Source organism: Babylonia areolata, chromosome 11 (genome assembly GCF_041734735.1).
Source record: "Babylonia areolata isolate BAREFJ2019XMU chromosome 11, ASM4173473v1, whole genome shotgun sequence".
Classification (NCBI taxonomy): Eukaryota; Metazoa; Mollusca; class Gastropoda; order Neogastropoda; family Buccinidae; genus Babylonia; species Babylonia areolata.
Genome location: NC_134886.1, coordinates 23,939,044 through 23,953,465, shown reverse-complemented (window position 1 = coordinate 23,953,465; position 14,422 = coordinate 23,939,044). Strand labels below are relative to the sequence as shown.

At 40.5% G+C, this 14,422-nt stretch overlaps 1 protein-coding gene across 1 annotated transcript in view; it reads right to left on the bottom strand.

The window, feature by feature from the left end:
• The window catches only part of LOC143287615 (uncharacterized), a 46,704-nt gene that overhangs the window by 10,529 nt on the left and 21,753 nt on the right, over window positions 1-14,422 (bottom strand). Inside the window, exons 2-7 of the mRNA XM_076595734.1 lie at window positions 10,114-10,249; window positions 7,644-7,765; window positions 6,727-6,885; window positions 5,531-5,630; window positions 3,557-4,891; window positions 256-504 (exon numbers count right to left, since the gene is read on the bottom strand). Of these exons, the coding sequence (XP_076451849.1) occupies window positions 256-504; window positions 3,557-4,891; window positions 5,531-5,630; window positions 6,727-6,885; window positions 7,644-7,765; window positions 10,114-10,195 (2,047 nt within the window). The 5' untranslated portion in view covers window positions 10,196-10,249. The remainder of the gene's footprint in view (window positions 1-255; window positions 505-3,556; window positions 4,892-5,530; window positions 5,631-6,726; window positions 6,886-7,643; window positions 7,766-10,113; window positions 10,250-14,422) is intronic.

Sequence of the window (14,422 nt, the reverse complement as noted above, 5' to 3'; positions counted from 1 at the left end):
ATCAGTGCAGGAGTTTGTGATCCATGGTGACTACCTACCCAGAACCAAGAGCTCTGAACTGAATCAAAACAATTGAATCACATTACAACAGGAAGCCATCCACTTCGCAGATCCATCTTTTGGAATATATCTGAAATATCGTCAGATTCATAGGGCCTCAATGTAGCCCCCCACTTTTCAACAGATTTTTTTTTTTTAGGAACTAAAAGGCTTTGTCTACCTGGCGGTCTATTTACATTTTCCCCACAATCTCACCGTTGCTTTTCACAGGTTGTCCTGAAAGTTTGCTGGCCATATTGGTGAGTGCCACCTGGCTTCTCTTGGGCAAGTCGGGATGAACACGGCGTAAATGTTTCACCAGCTCCGCCACGTTGGGGTAGCACACGTTAGTGCAGCCATACTTGCAGGGAAAGTTGCGACCAGAATGGAAACGCAGGTGCTTCCGCATGTTGGCCTCATTCATGAACCTCTTATGACAGATGCTGCAGGCTGTCGATAGTTCACCTGGGGAAAACAGGACAGTACAACAGGGATCAGAACCCACACCAGTTCTTTTCACTCTACTACACAGAATACACCAAATGTGTATCAGACTCCATTCAATTCCAACAGATGCCAAACCCTGTCAAGTGTTTGTAGGAACAATCAGGAAATTTGGTATTATCAACATTTTGAATTTGGTAAGAACACTCGGACTTTGAGCCACATTAGCAAATGTACATTTTACCTACAAGGCATACAAACACTCAAGCCACTTGTTACTTTCTTGTACTCCACAGCTTAATCCACCGGGTACAGACACTGTTTGACCGAGATGTAACTCGACTTAGCTGTGTTATCTCTTGTTCGGGCAAACGATGAAGCTGGTTGGTCCACTTAGGCTGTTTCAATATAAACACGCATGTGATTAGCTAAGCATCATCACGCAGGCTTAGTAGTGAGTGCCCTGGCCTCATGATTGACAGGTCTAAGGCGTCTTGGTAATGTTACTACAAGAAAGCATGTGACCATGATATGTAGTTGAAAATGAACTCATCGGAACAATTTTGATGTTAGCATAATGTCAGAACAAACTGCAATTAAGCATAGCAAAATGCAGTGAAATCATTACAGTTGGCATCTCTGAATTCCACTCAAATGATTCACTCTCACTCACACTTTTGTCCGGATGTCCAAGTCAATATTATGAAAAACCACGATGCTCAAATTCCTGCTGCAAGATTGGTACTCAAAGCCCTAATTGAAGATATAAGTTCATGTCCAACCCCTCTTCAAAACTTTACAGACTTCCCATCAAAGCATGCACACGGCGGCACAAGGCAGCCCTTTTAGTTTTGGCGCGAAGCGGAGGGGAGAGGGATGAACAGCGAGCGAGCGCGAAACGTTGGAAAGGTGATTGCCTGGACAGACGGGCAGGCAGTATATGGGGCAGCGCTCTGCCGCACCACTAACTTCGCGCTGTTCTCAGCGGAGCGCATGTTACACGGGCAGTGTGTACAGCTGTGAACAGCTTCGCTGCTGCTGATAAACTGTCAGAAACAGGGTTATGTGCTTTTAAAAAATAATACTCTGTGTCAGAATGCAACAAGAAGGGCGCTATGTGTGTGAATGGATGTGTGATTCTCTGACAAATTTAACGATACCAAACATGAGTAGGTTTAATTTCCTACAGGCAGTGTACAAGCGGTACAAAACTTAGCGAGCACACGAACATTCTGTTCGAACTGAGGAACACACACGAAACGTAGTTCAAATTCAACTCCGTGTTGTGTGTGTATATCGTTTTACTTGGAGATAAAACTTATATCATAATATACATGCATGTCTCCACGATACAACTGGAAGGAAAATATAGCCGATACGTTACCTAGAGGTGGCAGACTGCCCCGGAATTAGTGTCAGTATTTAACGGTCAGCTCCACTGAGAACTGCTGCCAACCACCTAAGTTTCGCACTTCTCTCAACATCACGGGAAGAGAGACAGACAGACAGACATATATGCAGGGACAGACATACTGAGAAACAGAGGAACGTGTACGGAGAGAGAAAGGGGAGAGGCACAGAGAGAGAGGGAGAGAGAGAGACGCAGAGAGAGAGAGAGAGAGAGAGAGACGCACACAGAGAGGGGGAGAGAGATTTTCGCCGACTACATGTTTTGCGTGTCAGTATGTGTGCCTTTGCTTGCGACATGCATTTGGTAAGTCTTGACGATACCATGCTTTTAGTAAACAATCACAATGTAACGTACTGACATGCATTTGTAAGTTCTAAATAATAAAATACATTCTTACCTGAACTTATAAATCTGTATGAACTCCTTGTTTGTAGTTGGTAATCCACTCAGTTGAAGTGTGACACTGACTACACTCAAACATTTTTTTCTTTTCTTGTTTTTTCCTTACAATGTGTGTGTGCGGGAGGGAGCGATTCAGGGTGGAGAAAAGAACAGGGCTGAAAATTTCTTTATTCTTTACTTTTTGATTTGTGCTGTGATTCATTTTTATCATTTTTTTGTAGCACTTGATACAAATGCATGTGGGATGTTTGCCCTCTTCATCATTCGAAACATCTAGACCGAAAAAACGAAACAGTTCAGAAGAATACTTGGCACAAAGTCTTGCATTCAACCCCTTATCTTTATCTCTTCTGAGAACCCGCTCACCACACACACGACACATATAATCCAAACATCTCAAGTGTTCACTGAAGGTGTGTTGCCCAGTCAGCAATGCTGCCACTACCGCACCAGATTCCATTTTTGTCAGCACTCACACACACACACTTAGGTCAAATAACTGGATGTAACACAAAAACGCGGACAGTATCTGGTAAATCACACAACACACTTAAAGTTCACATTCACTGGAATCATGTACACAAAAATGACAGCAAACAAAAACCAGTGTGCACGAATATGATGAAATGAAAATCACTTAAACAATACACCTTTCTCTGCTGGAAACATAGGCACAAAGAGCGCGGCGCGCGCTCCCCTTCCCCCCACCTCCCATCCCAGTGGAATCTAGGTCAGCAGCCGTGCTCCTGACCGCTCACTGAACTCTGGAACTAAATAGCTCTGCTGGAAGTTAAGTGGCACAGCCGTGTGCAGTGAGCACAAGCTCTCTACACTCCATCAGTCCTCCAATGACACAGCTCTGACCGTATGCCCTTACCAATCAAACTCATGATACATCAATCAATTTGCATTTTACTCGAGGGATGAGGTGTGTTTGTGTGTATGGGAGTTTTGGGGGTTTGAGTAAATAAATAAACAAATATTTCAATTTCTTTTCTTTACAATAACAACTATATTTTTTTTTCCAGATCAATCAGCAGACATGACACTTTGATGGACAAGCCTATCAATTCATCTCAAGTTTAAAAAAATGTTTTCACAACTGCTAAAAAGTCTTCACAACACAATAACACACATGTATATAAACCTATACTCTTCTCACATAGCAAAATTTGTACTTAAGAAACTAATAAATAAAATTATAGAAATAAAAATAACATTTACAACATTAAATAACAATAATAAACTATGAAGACTTACTGGTCTGCAAGCCATGTGACTCCAGGTGACGTTGATAGTTATGGCGGAAGCGAAACCTCTGATTGCACCGATCACATCCAAACTGCTTGTTCCCCTTGGAGCGGTGTGCATCATTTGTCAAATGATGCTTCAGTTTCTCCACCGACGGGAACAGCTGCACGCACAGATGGCAGCGAAACGCATCATTCACACTGTCCACACCGCTGTAGGAGAAGGTCTTTTTCCCCTCCATTGCCTTGCTGGTCAGACTTTTCTCCAGTGCTGCTCTGTCCACCTTGGGCTTGGCTTTGGCCACACTGTCATCCGCCACACCGCTCTTCACATCTGCTGGAGTGCTGCTGTCCTGTGTGTGCGTGTTGGCAGGAGTGTGGCTTTCTATCATCTCCTCTTTAATCTGGAGACTCTCCACATCCTCATCCTTGCTGTCTGACCTGATCCTGGAGCTGTTGCTGTCTGAGGAGTCTGACACATCCACATCATCTGCGTCAGGATCCACATCAGCCTCTATTCTGGCTGTGGACATGGCCGTTTTGTGGTTCAGCAGGGCAGTGTCCTCTGGGGAGAGGTACTTGTGATTTAAGTGTTCACGCAGAATGTGACGCTTGAGGCTCAGTGCCTTGCGATACTGGCCTTCACATATGTCACACGCGTACCTCATTCGTTTTGGGGCGCTCTTGGGCAGTGACTTGTGAGCTGCTGTCACTTCAAACAGAAATTGGAAGTCAGTTATCATGTGTTCCTCCATGTATTCTGCAGTACCAACAAGGCCTGACCGTTTCTGTTTGGGGCGAGGGGCTGCACTGAAACTGACCATGGGCTTATCCCCAACACGAGTGGAATCACTTTCCTCTGAGTCATGGGTACCGTTGGTCTGCTCTTTGGATGACTTTAAGAAGTCCACAATCTGCAGAATGCTTTTAGGACGTTTGGCTCCCTTCAAGGGAGGGATCACCTTGGGCTGGGGAAACTGGGCATTGGACGTCTGGAGGAGGTTATTCACCCCTAGGTCACTGGTTTGTTGGGAGGTTGTGACCAGTGTTTTACGGACAGGCTGAGTGCCTGGTGCCATCTTGTTCACAGAGGTCTGTATCCTATTTTTGTGACTGTCCATTCTTTGGCTGGACACCCGTCTGCTGTCTGGAATGGAAGAGGTACGACGTCTGACACTACTGTTGTTGGTTCTGATACGGTTGTGATGATGACCAGAAGAGGCAAAAATTACATCATCATGATCTAGGGGTACCATGTCCTCTGATATTTTTTTCTTCCGGAGTCTCTTGCCATTCCCAACAAGTTCTGCATTAGTGGCACTCTGTTCTGCTTGTCCTTTCACCTCTGCAGACATCAACATACGACAGAATAAATTGTTCTGAATTTCTAAATCACAGGTAAATATATTCTTCAAAAAGAAAAAAGAATATAAGTAATAAGGAATGGCATTTGTATAGCACTTTTCTATGAGTTACTTCAGACTCAATGCGCAAGCTATCACCCATTCACCCACAGCCAATCCCAAAAATAACTAACCACTCAACCATACACACACACGAACAGTTGGAGAGAGAAAAAAAAGGCATACATATACATGTATCTGTGCAATACTGGTGAGTGTCCAAGTCTTTTAAGAGTTACTGAGGAAGTGAAACTTGTCCATGTTTAAAAACACTTCCACATACAGAAAAAAAGCAGATGCAACTATCATACACATGCCTTATTATATATACATGCATAGATGGGAACAAACACAAACACAGGCATGTAAGCATAATGAAATTTCTTTTTCATCTCCAACACTGGGATGTGCGGAATGTAAGATTACAATCATTAATATTCAGATAATCCCTTTGCAAATATATATCAATATTAAAGTCAGAGGAAACACAAATCTAGGTAATGAAGTACATGTAAATGCAAATGTACACACACACACGGATGCACACACCTGTTACTAATAAAAGTGAAACCAATACCCACCTACGGATGGAGTGGACAAAGATCGGCTCTCTCGTTTACGTTTACGTGTTGTGCTGGTTGTTTCAAACCAAGTCAGCAACTCTTCTCCAGGCTTGATATCCTGCAAAAAACCAAACACTTTCCACTTTCAAACACGTAACACATTCAAAATGATGTATTTCTCAGCCTTTTTTGTGGTCTCTCTGTGCAGAGTTCCTCTTGTCTTGTAACTGATCCCCGGATCTTTTCTTTAGTCTCCAATCTGCACTGAAGGCACTGCTGCTATTCCACTTCTTCCTATTCAGTATTGTCATTTTGTGATTAATATTTGGCAGGCATGACTAAGGGCCTCTTTTCATTGTTTATGTACCTTTCCTCACTGAAAAACTAACCTGTATAAACTATCATTATCTTTTTTTTTCCAGTGTTCCACAATATGCAGACCTGCTTGTGCCTGAACTCATGTTTGTCTACACAAGCAAACCATCAAAAACATGCGTTGTAGGTCACATGATCTACATCCATATTCAGTGGTTTATTGTTACACAAAACCCAATGTACACCCCACCCAGCCCCATAAAAACAGAGTATGGCTGCCTAAAGGAAAAAGGAAAAAAATTTGGTTTACCCCACCCCCCAACCCCCTTTTAAAATAATGTCTTTCTTATTTTTTTAACATTAGCTCTTTGATTTCACTTTTCATTGCTTAAGTGGAGTTGGCTGAGCAAGATAAGGATTTTGATACAAATGACAGCTAATGAGCGTTTACTGCAACAGAGTCCACAGAGAGTATTTTCCTTACCATAAGCCTGGCAATTTGGAATATTAACCCAGTCTTTATGCATGTGAACTTCATACTTCTCCAGAAAATGCTTATCTTAAATGTAGTCCAACAAAAGTACAAAAATAAATTCATAAAAATAATAAAGGATGTGATGTTATTAACTATCTTCTTTTGCAATGTCAAAAGGAGCTTACTTCCCCTAATTGATAAGAAGGCAACAGGACGAAAAATTCACTGTTTCTATTTGCTCAGAATTATACAACTGTTTAAATTCACATGAGATGCTTGTAGTTCCACAGATTTATTATACAACTTAAAAAACACATCCCCCCCCCACCCCCAACCCCCCCGGCACTTCTAGACAAACAACTCTGTTCAGCTCCAAAATCATGACAGACTGTGACAGAGAGACTTGTAAGCAAGTAGCACCAACCTTCAGAGCTTTGTAAAAGATTTCGCTCCCTTCCTGCACCGACATGATGTTCTGTTCCTCAAAAAAGCGTGCTGACTTGACGTATCGCATCCAATTACCTTTCTCCGGCACAGTGGCATTGACCACATGCAGAATTTGGCTAGTCTTGTTGTCTGACACCTTTGACAAATGGACCATCCAACCATTAGAAAAAAAAGTCAAACACTTTGTAATAATTAACACTAAAATTACGACATCATGTAGTTTTTTTTTCACAGAGTTGTGAAAAGTAATAATAATAATAAAACCTGTTCCTTGTAGTATTATGACAAAGAAATGGCACTTTGATGAGACAGAGAGGGAGCAATGGAAAGAGGAAAGGAAAAGAAAGGAAGAATAAGAAGAAAAGGAAGGAGGGATTTTTTCAGTCCAGGACAATAGCGAATGACTCAAGAGAGCTTACAATCCAGACATCAAACTGTTTTAAAAGATTGTGAGAGGGAATGATTTAATCAGGAAATAGCCCTCGCAAGGCCTCACTCTTTACCCCCAGTCAACACGTTGCCCATCATTCTGTTTCCAATATAAGCAATCAACATCAGTAACTGCCTGCAGCTGATACTGCCATTCATTCTATTGTTCTGGATGGATAAAACACAGAATCCAAAATAACTTTTAGTCATGACCAAAGAGGTATACATCTATATGTCCACATTTATCACAGTTACTCAATATAGCATTGAATGACTGAGATATAACAAATAATTTCAATTTTTTCTCCAACTAACCTGCTAGAAATCACCCACTAAGTTTGCCTTTGACACACCCAGCTGTCACACACACACACACTCTCTCTCTCTATCACACACACACAACACCCTCTGGAAATTGTAGGAAAATACAGCACATTACCAACAACACCACGTCGCTCAACTTACCTGCCATGCAAATCTGTAATCGATATCTTTTTCTTTTTTATCAAGTTCATCTTTGGTGATGATTTCTCCGACAAAAGGTCCAAATTTGCTGTCTACACTGATGGGCTCTTTACAGAACACACCTGAAACAACAAGAGAGTTTCAGTTTCTCAAGGAGGCACCACTGTGTTCAGACATATCCATATGTACATTACACTGCATCTGGTAGGCAGATGCCTGACAGCAACATAACCCAACGTGCTATTCAGGCCTTGAGTGATGCATATGAAATATATCCAACACACTTCAGTCACTGATTAGGTATAAAGCAGATTGATCAAGCATTTCTGACAACACATCAGCAACACTATATCTAACACCAGAACACACAAAGAAAACAAAAAAATAGATTCTAACAATGGACGAGACTGATTTCCCACAAACGCAGAGTGATGTAACAAGTCTACGTCTCTCCCTGCCTCCACCAGACATGATTTTGAAAGATTTTCCAGCACTACACCAACCAGTTTAACATGTGGCAAACTGCTGTTTCCTCAGTGCCTACAAATCAAGTAACTTGCCCAGACACTGAAACTGGTGTTGTAAAGAAAAGCAGCAGCAGCCTTGAGTACAACACGGACAGTAGTCACTAACAGCAGGTGACAGCAGGTAATCGATCAATATACATCAATCCTATTCCTACTTAAATCAATGAACACCTGCACTGTGCAGTCAAGAAGCACTTGTAACACATACACATTATCTATACGACATTCTATTGGCCAGATATACCAACCTCTAATCACATGTGGGGTAAAATAACTCCCACCATGTGAAAACAGTCTTGTTATGTACAATTTTGAAGCACCTGCATAACAGTCACCATCATCTAATCACATATATATATATATATATATATGGACATGACTATTATATATATATATATATATATATATATATATATATGGAACTGTACTGTATAATGTTACTATCATCTTCCTTTTTGTACAATAGTCATGTCCGACTATGACCATCAGAACAGCAGAGGAGGCAACTGCTGTCCGGACTATCTGGGCTAGAATTTAATTATAGTGGAGTGTTTTGCCCAAGTTACATTCCCACTCTCTCAGCCAAGAGGGTTTTAGGACAGTCAGCGTATGGATGGTTCACAAAGGCCAAATAGTCCCAAAGGCTGCAGCACTAAAAGCCAGTGCAATCTTGCCTCCAAATTTTAGAAACATAGTCCTTCACTAAAAAATAAGCTGTAATTGACTGCCAATTGCAATGGAGAAACCACTGATCATACAGCTCTCACTTTGCTGATGGCCCAACTGTGTCACAAACTTACAGTTCTGTATGATTTAAGTCCACCAAAGTGCAGAATGTTTCAGCAAGAAGGAGACAGACCGATCCATAAAATCCATAAATATGCTATACCACATTTGTTTAAATTTTGAAGAAAAAAAAACATACAAAAAGAGGCAAAGCCTTCAAGACTTACTTGTGCTTCGCGCTTTATCCAGTCAAGGAATCATGAGGAGAAAAAAAAAGTGATTTAAAAATTGTTGAAAAGTGCTCTGTATTAAATATGATATCTAAAATAAGCCTGGAAGAAAAACTTATTTTAAAATAAGGCATGCAACGGGGTCGAAACATGCATGCTCAGTTCTGATGCAAACAGAATAATCCCCAAGGCTGCGGCACATTTGACGTCAAATGACTAATTTAAAACTTAAGGCAATGTTGATATTTTCTTCTTTGTGCGATGAATAGATGTGATTGTAGTGGACGTAATAACGCCGTTTAAATCATGTATCTTGTGCGTTTTATCATATCTCGATTATTCATTTATTTCAGCAGTAAAGGAGACATTGCCATCTCCTTCAAGCACATCGCAATACAATGTAATCTCTAGATCTGCACAAACCAGTCTACAACAGACTGAAAGAAACGATCGAATTCAGTTTTTCTTTTATGTTCATTCCAGTTAGTTCAGTGTCCATTTTAGAATATTTATATGCAGTAAACACGTCGATGGTGTAGTTAGTATCACTGTAAGTGTTCTGTCCAGAATTTGTGTTTCTTTCCTTTTAATTGTGAACAAGAACTCAGCCAAACTCAGTGGATAGAACTTTTTAGAATTTTCCGATTTCAGAACACATCTCAATGAAATAAATAATGATACAGAAAAAATGGCTTAATTCGGGGGACTTACAACCTGTTATTTGTATGACTGTGAAGATTTTTTTCATACTATGTTTAAGCCAATTTTGGTATTGTCAGACAAAGTATTTCCAGAGAAAATGGCAATGTTAAAGTTAACCATGGACACACACACACACACACACACACAGACTACCAAACACCAGGTTAAAACATAGACTCACTTTGCTTACACAAGTGAGCCAAAAAAGGAACACAACAGAATACACTGGCCAGTTAGTAAACGAACATTCAGGCGAACACAACAGAATCAAGACAAAAGGAATACCTTGCGCTTTGCTAGCCACCAGAGACTCCTTCAGTTCCATGCATGGTGGAGTCACCATGAAAGGTGGCAGTTGTTGGGGCATGCTGAATGGCAGGCCAAAAAATCACCATCCACTTTCAACTGTAAACCCGTCCACCTGCACACAGGTAACACAGCATCCAGTAATATCACTTGATCAACATCCATTTCCATTAGTAATTAATCGAAAAAAATGAATAAAATGCTTACAGGTGAAACTGGAGCTGTAAACAAATATCTAACCTGAAGTCATGATCTACAACAACAATGACAAGACATCTGTCAGTCTCAGGAATACTATGGAGTTGTGCTGGGGACTGTGATTCTCAAACAGCTTCAGGTTTGGCTGGACAGTCCCTCCCACATAGCGCAGGTCAAGTCTGATGCTGATCTGTCCGTCTGCCTTTGGGTCTTTTTCCTCAGACCCTTTGCCTTGAAGGGCTGGGCTAGCCTAACTTCAAACTTGGGGATGCCATTCTGCACCTTCTGCCTCAAACTGGTCATTCTGCGACAACAGTCTAGGTTGACATCCAAAGCCTTTCAATCTATCTTGCAGACATCTTCACAGCACAGTTGGGGTCTGTCTGTGGGTTGTTTTCCCTGTCCCAGTTCTCTGTAAAGGAGGTCGCTATGGATCTCGGCATCATCCATCTGTGCTATGTGACCAAGCCAGTGCATGTGTCTCTCAGCAGGGTGTACTTGCTAGGGATTCCAGCTGTCCAAGGATGACACTGTTTCGAGCTTTGTCCTGCCAGGCAATGTTCTGGATGCCTCTGAAGCAGCGCCTGTGGAAGGCACTGAGCTTTCGCTCCTGCTGGGCTTGCAGGGTCCAGGACTCACTGCCATACAGACATGTGCTCAGGACACAAGCCCTGTAGCATAGGATCTTGGTGCGCTTTGTCAGCGTCCTGTTTGTCCACTCTCTTTCTCAGACTGATCATGGTGGTAGTTATCTTGTCAATATAATAGTTTTGCTCGCTGTGAGGTAGTCAGATATCATTGAACACTGATACACAAAGCTATGGACAACATCCAGTTCATGATCATAGGTTCTGATGTAGGGAAGACCTGATCTATCATTCAGCTGATGGATGTTCTGTTTAACATCTGGTCATCCTGAGTCTTTTTTGTAGTAGTTTCTGAAAGGGCAAATTAAATTTCTCTGCTGTTACATTAAATGATAAAGAAAGAAAAAAAATCAGATGAAAAGAACAGATGCAATGTTGGATAAGGCTGATAGAAAAAAATCAGTAACAGGGGAAATACAGACTGGCAATAATAATGCCCAGAGACTACTTGGCATCTTTGCATCCCATCAAAAATCCCTTTCTTAGTGGGGTTTTTTTTTAAAGTTTTTTTCAGCTTTGTACACATACATAAATATAATTCTAATCAACTCATCAACATTGTCTACCTTTTTTCTTTGGTACTAATGCTGGATTATTGTCAAGATAAGTTTTAACTTTGGGGGAAATATTCCAAACGCATGAAACTATTACTGGATAAATCACTGGTAGATGTGTGTAGTATCATAATGATTGAAATATATCTTCTTCTTTTTTCAAACATTCAAGTTTTATATAAAGTGGACAACATATCTTATTTGGGACAATATAGTCAAACGCTTCATGGCTCAATTCCATTGAAAATTTGACAACTTTATCAAATCGCCCCTTAAGAATCGTCCTTTTAGTATACATAAGTTTGAATATCTAAATCTTAAATATTATATAATAAGGATTGACGAGATTGTTTCCTTTTCTTTTTATCTTATGGTTACAAATACCTCTTAACAGTTTGTGAGTCAACAATGGTCGCTGGGTGAACTGAAATTGTTAATATGTACTTTTTTTTTCTTTTATCAATTTGTAATACACTACAACCAAAGAAGACATGGCGATTAGTAGTCCATGTATCATGTGCCAGTTTTCCACCAAAAAGTAAAAAAAGCGAATCCTTTGAGGAAAGAAGCTTCTTTTATCTTTCTTTGTCACTAAAGAAAAGCTAATTCTAAAAAATCTAAAACGAATAATGACATTTAACAACTGAAATAATCAGTAACCATCATTCTCTAATCTCAACCACTGCTTGTTCTTGCAACCGAACTTCCAAGCTTCCCGGCTTTTTTAGTACACACTGTGACATACAATTACCATTTCCCGCTTTCTGTGTCTCTCAGTTCTGTCGATAGTAAGTATTGTGACACTCAACACTCCTTCCCGTTGTCTGATTTGCGATTTTCTGTAAGTCAACTCGTTTCAAACCCCGGCATTGTCAATGTCATGATGGTCGAACTGTGAATATTGGCGCGCTGCTCCCCGCCAGAATCGACAGATTCATGTGTGAAGAAATCCCTTAAGTGACGTCACTAAGACTAGTGATGAAAAAATTGAACATACTTAAAAAAATAAAATAAAAAAAATGAATCTGATAAATATATCGAAGTCACGTTGATCATTTTAATCGTAGGCAATCAGAGCAAAACTGAAGCAAAGTAATAATGTCATATCAATAACAAACTTAATGGCACTTTCTTAGAATTCGCCTCCTGTCAAGAACGTGTACACACACGTTCCAACTACGTTTCCAGCGCCAAAGATTTATCACGTCCTGAAAACGTATGCGATGCATAAATTATAATTTGCTTGGGACAGTCCAGCAAAAAGCCTGGGTGTGTACAATTCCCACTAACACTTCAATTGTGTACAACACCATTCATTCGTTCGATGTCAAACCGAAACAATATGGCCGATCTGTCAAATCAAACTAGTTGCTCAGACCAAATCGCTCGACGTTTGGTCCCGTCTGGTTTACTGGATGCGGGCCCAAAATGTATGGAAGTAAGACCTGAACTGCCACGCATGCAGGAAGTATTTAAATCCTGACGGTGAACCGGCCTCGAACGATGCCTCAATCACCACAAGTTCAAGTTCAAGTTCAACCGTTGGACATCACCGGAAGAAGTAGTTAATAAGAAAACCGAAGACATTCACTGCGTTCCGTTACTCTTCGTACGTTACCAACTCTCTTTTGGCTGTATGCCTGACGATTTTAAAACTTCACGTGCCAAGTTCGTTATTCACACACATTTCTCTGTACATCCATGCGGCATCAAAACAGTCAGCAACAGAGTGGACATACTCACAGAACTCATTCAGGTGTGCAGGGTTAGTCATCACCTTTCCCTTTCCCCACCCAGCCCCCTCCCGCTCCCTCCTTCCTCGCGCGCTTCTATGTGTGTGTGTATTTTCATGGCAGACTCGGACTTCGACATTGTCAGCAATTTCGTCCGATCACCCTATCAAATCAAAAAACGATGACAAATATTCACTGACTGAATTACAGTAAAACAAACACACGATTTTCTAATTCGTTAACAGAAATGAACAAAAAGGACTACTAAATCAAGTAAATCACCTGATGACGCTAAACACGAGTATCAAATCTCATTTCAAAATTCTTTCCAATGAATGGACTTAAAAAGAATTTGTGCTTTAAGCAGACAACCTCTGTAATTCAAATTAAACTGTGCGACGAAAAATCTAGTACTGAGTCGTACAAAAGCCAGAACTGTAAAAATCATCGGACAAGACTACCAAACCTTGCTGCTGTTGCATGATTTGAGGTTTTGTTGTTGTTGTTGTTGTTGTTGTTGTTTGTTGCTGTTTTTTTTTAAATGTTATCCGATCTTTTCGTGTTTTTGTCAATGAAGGTCTAGCCTTTGGACGAATTAAATATAAAATGTATTAATAATATCATGGGTTGAAATGTTCTCACGAGTATCCAATCGGCTTCTTTTGTCGTGTTTTGACTGAACTTTGTAATATCTATGACACGACGAATTAATCTCTCAGCAAGAAAAAATAGTTTAAAAAGAGAAACGAATCCTAAAGAACTGAAGAAAGCAGAAGAAAGAAGCAAGCAAAAAGAACAGCTTGTACACATTCCAACGTTAGAAGATCATCGACCATGTTCACAAGGTAAGTTTTCATTCTGACACAAAGTCTGAATTTGTACACGAGAGAAAAAAAAGTTTAAGGAAAGTTATCTTTCGCTGACACAACAGAAAAACGACAAACAAAATCAGATCCCGGAGGGCATGGAAGAAAGGTAAACTGGAATGAGGAATGGTTACTATCACCCGTACCTGTCAAATTATCTGCTTCTTGTTCGAACTAAAAAATAAAATTAAAAAAAAAAAAAAGAATAAAAGACACCGGACGCTCAACCGCAAGCAGTTGAAAAGTTCCCGAATATGTACGCTTGTCTGTCCACGTCTGTTAATGCCTTT